The sequence below is a fragment of the Pavona decussata genome, unplaced genomic scaffold (genome assembly GCF_977016875.1).
Source record: "Pavona decussata unplaced genomic scaffold, jaPavDecu1.1 SCAFFOLD_161, whole genome shotgun sequence".
Lineage (NCBI taxonomy): Eukaryota > Metazoa > Cnidaria > Anthozoa > Scleractinia > Agariciidae > Pavona > Pavona decussata.
In genome coordinates, this window is record NW_028145572.1 from 2,813,592 (window position 1) to 2,823,352 (window position 9,761).

The 9,761-nt window shown below is 37.3% G+C and overlaps 1 protein-coding gene and 2 long non-coding RNA genes across 3 annotated transcripts; 1 reads left to right on the forward strand and 2 right to left on the reverse strand.

The window, feature by feature from the left end:
* Positions 1 to 226: 226 nt before the first annotated feature.
* Positions 227 to 871, reverse strand: LOC146464788 (uncharacterized). The gene is made up of 2 exons (XR_014868426.1): positions 732 to 871; positions 227 to 582 (listed from the first exon to the last, which is right to left on the reverse strand). It is a non-coding gene; the product is annotated as an uncharacterized LOC146464788 (long non-coding RNA).
* LOC146464789 (uncharacterized) lies at positions 572 to 2,681 on the forward strand. The gene is made up of 3 exons (XR_014868425.1): positions 572 to 858; positions 1,089 to 1,303; positions 2,326 to 2,681. It is a non-coding gene; the product is annotated as an uncharacterized LOC146464789 (long non-coding RNA).
* Positions 2,682 to 7,058: 4,377 nt separating this feature from the next.
* LOC146464790 (putative protein-lysine deacylase ABHD14B) lies at positions 7,059 to 9,328 on the reverse strand. The gene has a single exon (XM_085129332.1). It carries the CDS (start codon positions 9,303 to 9,305, stop codon positions 8,211 to 8,213), a length of 1,095 nt encoding a protein of 364 aa, XP_084985458.1. The 5' UTR covers positions 9,306 to 9,328; the 3' UTR covers positions 7,059 to 8,210.
* Between the last annotated feature and the right edge of the window lie 433 nt (positions 9,329 to 9,761).

A 9,761-nucleotide genomic window follows, 5' to 3' on the forward strand; every position in this document is an offset into this window, starting at 1 on the left:
ATGCCAGCATTTTATTACAGATTGATTTTGATATCCGGTGAATGTTTCCAACAGATCTTGTAGTAATTAATTTTGTTGCGGATGGATCCTATCTGATAGACTTCTAATACGCACTTGACCTGGCCCTTGGACAAATTGCCGTATTAACTACACTATATTAAAAAAAAGAACTCACGTTTAAGTTATCTCTCCCTTAACTAGCGGAAACATGTCAGAAAGATGAATGTTTATTTAAATCTTTTTTTACTGGTAGATAGATGTCACATAAACTATTTTGCATTTGAGATACTTGATAACAAAACATGGCTTATCAGAATTTTCAAAACAAGTCCATTCAAAGTGCATCGTAAAACAAACACTTTTGAAGCTCCGCTTGTAAAGGTTAAAAATATTTTTAATGAAAAGCGAAGAATTGAAATCCATTAAAGGTCTTCCAATAAATGTCTTTTCCACTCGCTGGTGAAGAAATCACCTGCAAGGTACATGATGCAAGGGAAGTGTCTGTCCATGATGGGCCTTGTAACTCCACTGGTGTTAAATAAACAAATGGCTCCTTTTATCTGTGTTCTTACAGAGCACGTGCTGTAAACAAAAGACACATTGTAAATCACTTTAAAGCGTCTATTCTTTCCCTATCTTTCAATCACTTAAATCATAGAGTTGATTTAACGATAATAATGACACCTTAAAAACATAAGAGTTGAATAAAGCCTTTGTTCTATGACTCTCACCCCGTGAATGGTTGATTTCCTTTGAATTGAGATGCAAAGAAGTTAACGCTATTCCGTTGACAAAGGTGTTGTTAATGTATAGTTAATGCCGGAGATGTCTCGTGAAGCATCTAACAGCGACTTAAAAGTGAGTGACACGAACTAAATGTTATCTTCCTTAGCTTGACCGTTCTTTCGCATTCAGATATTTAATGGTACTTAACATCGCGTGCTTGCATAACATCTTGATATAGAATGTTCGCGAACGTTTCAGACATTTGCATGCATGTTTTCACGTGGTAGCGGTGTTCAATTTGTCGATTAGTAAGGATTCACGTGAGTTGATTAATTGGCTTATTACACGCGTTTATCCTTCAGAATGTCCTAAGAGGGTGTGCCGAGGCCATAAACACCGGTTTTAGGAACACCAAGTAAAAAAAAGAAAAAAACAGCAACGCGGTTGTGATTAAACCGAGCGGTCACTTCAGTTACGGTAAAAAGTCCAAGAACCGACGGAAGGGAATCTGGACACATGCTAGGATTCTGCTCTGTATTATCGACGCCTGACAGTGCTAAATTGAAAAAGAAAATAGGTAATATTTTGATAGTGATAGAAAGTTAATTTTGAGAATTTTTAATTAGAACATTTCGGCTGACAGTTTCACTTCTTGCGGTGAGTTCAGTTTGCGAAATTATCCATTGCACCCAAGTTCGAATTCACTTGAAGTTTTAGATTTTACTGTTAGTAATCATTATGAGATTTTAGCAATGAGGGTTTAACATTGATTCTAGTGTCTAAGCCTAAACTAAGAGCCGGATTTTAACGGTATTGAGGATTAGGCAGGATTTCAGTCAAACGCACGGTTAATTTTATAGGGACAAAAACTAGAATTAATTCAATTGGTAATTTCACAAAACAGTTCCATTTACAAGCGATGTCTAAGGTTTCAGTGAGGCTATTACTCAGTTGAGTGTTAAATCACTCGCATTGTCGCCGATAACTTAATTTCCTGAGAAACTTTAGTTGCTAAAAGGCAGACAAGTGATTTATCTAACAAAGACACTGAAGCAAGATAAATGTGTGGTTAATGGCTTTGGAATAGGAGTGCAGAGTTAACTTCCCTCTGCGATTGAAGGGAAAAGTTCTTGAGGGTGGGTGAATGGTCCATCGTGACTCACGTCCTTTAGAATTCTATAACCATTGAGATCAAAGACATTTACTTCTAGGAGGGTTCGCTTATTCTTCCAAGCATTATATGAAACGGTGACGACAGTCATAAATGGAATTAACAGTCAGTTGGACATTCGGGGTGTTATAAAATCAAAGCGGTTGACTCTAATAATGTGCTCCATATCCGCAATTGTAAGTGAAGACAAGGAAACTCTGGGGAGCGTCACGTTACTGGATCGATCCTGTAGCTCTCTTTGTGGCACATGCTTTTTGGGTTTCTTTTAATGGGGGAGATTAGATGTTCCCATTATAATTTAGGCATATAAGTACGGTAGTGAGCTTTCAACTTAAGCTACAATTTCAGACAACTTATAAGCACTAGTGGCTCTGGCAATAAACGTGCATACCAGCCACTTTCTTGCATGCTTTTGGTCTGCTTTTCAGGAGGAGAGCCTCATACTTATGGCAGATTTCATGACGTTGTCAATGGGAGTCCGTTCGATAATCGAGAGAGGGCTATAGCTGGGAAGCGGTACATCACCACAAGAGGAGTTTCAAGGAATAGCACTGATAAGCATGTGAAGGCTCAAGTATGCACCTTTAGTAGTACATTGAAAAACATAAGGGAAAAGCTGCTTCCTTATCAGAAATTATAGCGCAGATATCTATAAAAGATATGGTTCATCTGGAATAACTTGAATTGAAATAGTTTTATATATGAAGCTAACCATGGAGGTTTCTGCCTTTGAAATCTTAAATACATTGATCAAGTTGATCTAAACAAATAAGAACACAGCCTCCTATAAGTCAACTTTACCCTACAATTAAACACTTTGTCAAGTTGGGTTTTCATGTTTTACTGATGTTTTAGGGCCTACTGCCTTTGAAGGACATCGGAATTCAATGTGATCTGGTGATCTGTTAAATTCGTTTATTCTTTATGTAACAGGCATACAATGTTATGAAATTTTTGCGTTATGAATTTATGAAAAAGATCTACGCCACCTTTAAAATACTATACCTAAACTCCTTCCCTACCAAGTTTAAATGACATGTTTAAGTAATGTTATCTCCGTCACTAACGAAATGCGATGCTGGTAAAAGAAAAGAAAATATATGAATTTCAATTTACCTTGTTGAAAGGATTGGATGTAAACTAAACAATTGAAAATAACAATTAAAAATATTGGAAGTATTATAACGTCGTCGACTCGTTTCTCTGTAATCCTCTATTGCTGAGACTGAAGTTAATTTTCGTGTCACTTAATTATAAGGCTTGTATAATTACTACCAAATTCAAACTTGTGAAATGGAAAATAATATAAATTGAACTGATTCCCAATGAAACTGATGTTATGATGCAATTGTTTCAACAATTCTCAAATTAGTTTAAACATTTTACATTTTTCCTGATTTCTCAACAATTTACAACCTTCACTGGCCTTTCACAGGTGAATCAAGTTTGGTGTGCTTTCTCAGGTGGTGTTTTGTCTGATATTACTACTCTATGTAGGCCAGTTTGGCTAAGTATTTTCCTAGACAGGCGGTCAGCTATGTATAAAATGAATGAAACCTTAGTCTGACTGCTGCTGCTTAATCCTTTGAAATTTGTTTTTATTCGGATGCTTCTAAGATTCCTTGTCATAGACTCAGTTTTTTTTTTTTTAACATCAACATGACAGAATCTATTTACAGCTTTTTGTACTGAAGAGACATTTCCTTTCATATCCCGCAAATTAATGTTGACGGTTAACCCCTAGGGAGTTATGACGTCAAACACACGAATTGGTCTTTGACAGAAATAATATGTTTTTTTGTTTTTTACTCTCTTTGCTGGACTGTAGCTTGAGATTTCACGCTGGGAGCCTTTTATGAACCACCTTAGTTACAGCAAAATAGGCCATTGTTGTTATTGGGAAAATTTGGGTCGCATGCAGCGAGTCTTTGTTTCACTAACAGAAATGGAAAAGTCATTTTTAACTCAGACCTAATTATTTTGCCTTCGGCAATCTTATGAACACGAAGTTTATTTGAAATGGTTGCTTTCAGAAAATGATGTTATTCCATGATTTAGACGGCGCAAGGGTTAACTGAAACTCTGAGATTATTATGGTTATCTCGGACAGTTATGTTATTTTTCCAAGGGCGTGGCTCATTCTTGTTAAAGCTCGTGTTATATAATCTCCAAAACTCTAATTCCTTTCTCAGGACCACAGAAGACAACCGAATAAGCCAATTTCCGTGAATCTCCGTCTGGTATAAAGCAAAATAAAATAAAAGCCAAGTATCCATCGGAAGGATGGGTTTGTTTATCGGTCATTCTGTCGTCGATAGCCTCATCCCAATAACAGGCAATATTTCAAACCCACAATATAACTGACTCGATCAAGCTTCAGCTCCGTCGCGTGTAAAGCGACCAACATTGGCGTTTATAATTCTGTACTTTCGGATATATATACCTTGCTCTATAAGTTCCATTTGATGTTTGATACTCGCGAACGCTGACTGTTCTTGCAACAAGATGCTCCCATACATTATTTTGGCAAGTGAAGGTTAATTTACACGTACCGATTTATCGTCCTGGTTTATACTAGGTTCAATTCTGTCGACCAATTTTAAATAAACGTCACAATTTGTTGGTGGATCTCTTTTTCTGTTGGTGTAGCGTGGGTTGAAAATTGTCCTGATTCTAAAATCTTTAGCACTGCCAAAGATTTTTTTAGATGCCAAATTGGCCAAATCGGTACGACGTGTAAATTCGCCTTTAACCAGCTACTTACGGTACCGCTGTGGTCGTTGCACGCGATCGTATTTGGTCAACTTCGCTGGTGTCTATACCTTTTATAGCCGGAAAAAGATCGCATGGGCATGCTTTATATAACAATTATATCAGCAGAAAGCTTAGTATATTAAGTGTAAGAATCCAGCAAATTTTGAATTTTTAGCGTCATGATCATTCAACCGATCAATCAGGGTATCAGTCAAATCTATTCAGTTCACATGGCTTAGAACAATACGTGTGTAAGGTTTTTTTTTTTATGAAGGGGGCTAACGTAGGATTGCTACTCATCAAATAAATCTTATTTTAAAAACTGGACACAAACTTGTATTTAAAAAAAATATAGTAGAATAATGCAGTGATTCAGATTAATATGTGATCAATTTCTTCAAGTTGGGAGTTTGGGACCTGTCAGGGAGGTGAACGTTTTCTTCCTTTTATTGAATCTGCCACTTTTTTGTGTTTTTTTGTTTTTTCGGGTTATTCGCAGGGGCAGTGAAATAAGATTCCACTGATTATGTGAGGAAAAAAAGTGCATCATAAAATTAAAAGTAGTATAAAGCAAGATGTTTCAGGAAATAACAAATTCACATGCAAGAGAAAAACTGCCACTATAATAGTTACTCTGGCAAGTGGCACTATTGTGTGACTTTATTTACTTACACGACGTGGCTCTATTGTGAAAACAATGAGGGAGAACACCCAGAGATAGTCACCCATTGTATTTTCATTCATCGTGAACTATACAATTTGAATGTAAAAGTCAAACCGTGAAATACTGACTTACTCACTCAACCGCCTTTAATGAAAGGTTATCTAAATGGTAAACGTGACGCAGATTGAGTGGTACTGATACACCAGCCTTATTACCCTAATACCAGGGTAATACCCTTTGTGAAAGCTGCTGTCACTTCAGGTGTCATGAATTGGCTGATTAAGATAGATTGTTTCTGTTATTCTAGAACATTCGATTCAATAAAAGTCATTTGAAGTTTATCAACCTTTTAAACTTTTGACTGTGGCTCAGTAATTAAATGCATTCTTTTACATGACCATACACAGTCAACTGCAGCGACTTACTACATGAAAATAACTCAGATGCACCTGACAAGGGAAAAGGTAGTGGAGAAGGGCGAGAAACAGCTGGTGAAACAAAAAAAAAACGTGCGAACAATGAAAAAGAAGGGGGATGGCATCACGTGGAATCAACTGCATCGTTAAGAACAGAAAAGAGCATGAACGAAAGTGTTTGTGCCATGGACTATGTTAGAAGTAGCGTGCTATGGCTGAACGTGAGAAAAGAGATACCAAAGAGTTTTGTTCAGACTAACGATAGAATTCTCGATAATATTTTAGGGTGTGAGGCTCTGTTGTTTTGTTCGCTGCACGTGGTCGTTTTTAACAATGGAAAGTGGGTGGTAAACAGGTTAAGACGAGAAGACTCGTTATTTTTCGTAAACACTACTCCCCAGGTAGCGTTTGTTCAGTTAATTAACCACTGTAACGAGTACAACATAGCATTGCCATGCTTGTTAAACGTTTGTTTTTCCTGTGTTTTCCACCCTTGAAACAAAACACTGGTAGGAGGTAACCCTAACAATACGTCACCAGTTTGCGTTGGCCGTAATTGACCACCAGGAAGACTCAGTAAATTACGTTTTTGTTATATTTTTTCCTTCCAGGTTTATATTTAAGATAAAGAAGCCAGTAATTGAAAAACTGTATTTGCAGCTAAATCGGAGACATTGAAGGTAATCAATAAAGGAGCTTGAGTTACTCTCAATTTTTCCCGGGCAATTTACACACTTTCATTCAGTTGATACTTTTTTCTCTTTTGCTCAAAACATGGTAAAACAACACGTCAACTCTATCGGCAATCCATGTGTTTAATATAGATTAAACGCCAAAGGAAACCTTTTACAAATATTCATATTTCCAGGCACTTATTTCAAATTTCTTATAAAAATTTGCGTTTTCAACATTAACAAACTGGTTGAATTTTCGAAAATTTGTAATTGCCCTTGACAATAAACCTATTTTCTTTTCATTCGTTGAAAAGGGATTGGTGATTGTTTCAGTTTTCGTTACACCAATGAAGCGTTTATGCGAGGGAGGGCGCTAAGGTAAAGGAGCATTGTTACAGGGTTGTTACTAGAATGGATACTCTAACAAGGTTGGACGCCTTATGATGTTTACACAACAGAAAACGTATATCAAACTTAAAAGCATAGTGAGAAAAAGTTTTAAAATCAAACTAATGTGGACCCGGGTCATTTGCTTCATGTTTCCTCTGCTTATGCGCTGCACCAACGAGGGCTAACTAACTAACTAACTAACTAACTAACTAACTAACTAACTAACTAACTAACTAACTAACTAACTAACTAACTAACTAACTAACGAAAATGGATATTTTAAACTTATTTCACAGGGATAGCCTTGACAACAATTGTTCCTGGCCTAATTGGAGCTCTATTCTCTCTGTTATCTACCTAACAAATGGGCTCCTGTTCTTGTCTACAACAGGACTATAAGGATTAAAATCCTCATAGAATACTACAAAAAGAACTACATTGTGTAAACATTATGTGTCCAACTTTGTTCAAGTAACAACCCTATATTGAACAAAAGATTTGCCGAGTAATTGTTAACGAACCGTAAGGTTCCTATTAATACAAATATACTTAACTGTTTACAAGGCAATGTCACGTATTTCTAGTATTGTTTTTGAATAGCCAAAAGTAAGCTGTCATGTTCTACGGTAAACCGCTCTTCCTTTTATCTAGTTTGAATCCACCCAAATATTCATTTCAATTTTGACTCTGTAAACAAACTACTGAAGTAAATGAGATACAAGAAAGGACCTGAACTATGAACAGCAGGACTCGGGCGGTTGGATAACTATTTTTGTCAATTTTATCAGTTTTGCGTGGCATTGTTGGAAATACCGTTTTATTTCAAATTTCGTTGGAAAACGATTGACAATAATATTATCTTACCATTCATTTTAAAGACTTGATTACCACGTACGACAATGTTTTTTCTTTACAATTCACGAACGCTCAAATTATTGCAATTGCGACAAAGCGTTATTACAATTTTCAATAGGTACGTTATTACTCCAGTAAAAATTCGACGAGGGATATGAAAATTTACGACAGTAATATGATTTATGACAACACAATGCACGACGTTATTACAATTCAGTGCAGCACTCCAAAATCTCTCTGTAAGGCTGATTTTTTAAGCAATCACTGAGACCATTACGCTCTAGGAAGTCTTCTACTGTTGTATCTATACCAAGCAAATGTATAGTTGATCTGGTCACGTTACAAATAATGAAGCTCATAGGAAATCTGAATCTGGAGTATTCATTCTATTCACAAGCGCAGGAAAAGGGAGACTGCGCTCCGCCTACGGTCTAGGAATGGACTTCTGTGTAACCGAGAACATCATTCTTGTTTCGAGGCTATTCTACAGCAGGTTTTGTTGCACTAACTGAATTAAAAGAAACAATCCATTCAATTCTTCTTGAAAAGCAGGGTCCCATTTAATCCTTAACTCGATCTAAAAACTGTAACAGAAGTTTGTGAAAGGTAGGAGGGTGATCCACGTAACACGCGTGTGTTGTGTTCCTTATCATGTAAATCTTACGGTTAGGGACATAAAACAAGTTATCCAATGACGATGCTTTGAGCATTGTATCGTCTTTCTCACCAAACATAACCAGCAGTGGAACAGTCAATTTTTTATAGTCGCTGATATAATAGTGTGATGTTTCGGACGGCGCGATGGCTACGAAACCACGAAGATCGTAAGGATACGTCATCAACAATGGCATGGCGTATTTCCCGCCCTCTGACGGGGAAACTAACACCGGCAGACGAAGGTGAAATGCAGTGAATAAATTTGTCATGTACCCCAAGATGTCACCTCTTGAGTACGGAATGCTATCTACGTCGGTCGAGTTTCCATGGCCAGGTAAGTCTATAGCTAAAGCTCGATACCCTAATTCTGCTAAGATTTGAAAAGTTCCAATGTTGATCCAAATCGCCGAGTTTAATCCATTGCCATGCAAGAACATAACAGTAAACTTTTCGTTTGTGCGGTCTCGTGGTCGTGCCTCTCTATAGAATGTCCTCTTCACATCCTCCAGCACTCCCTCGTTGTAGGTGATCGTATCTTCTGAGCGCAGGGTTTTCATCATTTGGACGTTCGGACGTGTAGTGAGAGTCGCGACGTGGCCTGTTTCATGGTCGGCAGGCTTCCCCTCTACTATGTCTTGCTTGACGCTTGCGTCCGCTGAAGACAGATCTGAGTTGGATTGATCTGGTGAAACATTCGATTCATCGGCGATACCAGTGTCATCAGTAGCGTTTCTAGTCCCACTGTCACTTTGAACAGTTTTGTTATCTCGCAAAGTGTTTTTATCCTCTGTTTGTGTTTGTATATTTTCATTTCTGTCTGCATTGCTCTTCGGCTCATAATACCTCGCTACAAATGATCCCACTTTGTTCTCGATTTCGGTCATGGGATTTTCTCCAGTGCTGACGTAATACCAAACAAACACAACAATTAACGCTGAAATAAATATTGCCAGTGCGATTTTTAGTTTCATCTTGGCTCCACGTCTAAGAACGCACATGCTTATTTGGAGTGTGCGTTTAATCTTAATTATTCCGTTTCAGCCACAGTCACTATGATCAAGTGAGTTGCTATGATACGCCCCGGTCACGGATAGAATTTATCTACATGAAAGATAAAAACAATCTACAAGGTGATATGAATGAGCCTTTTCAATAACACTTTTTCCATTAAAGAGTAACAAAAACATCATACGGAAAGAAGACGAATAGTACCAGATGTGTGGATGATGAAGCATCATTTGTATTGGAAAACTGACTTGGTTATCAGTGCGACAAACATCAAACTTTTTTTAATTGACTGATTTTATAACCATTTTAAAAATTCACTGCAATTCTACCCCGTCCCCTTAGAAGGCCTGACACTCAAGATAATGAAATTCGGACCCAATCTGCTCATTATACTTATTTTGGATCATTTTACTCATCTCAATCTGCCTTTAGCTGCTTTTGCAAGT

What these genes read in the sequence shown, in the direction of transcription:
- LOC146464790 (XM_085129332.1), bottom strand. Translation starts at nt 9,305, where the DNA reads ATGTGCGTTCTTAGACGTGGAGCCAAGATGAAACTAAAAATCGCACTG.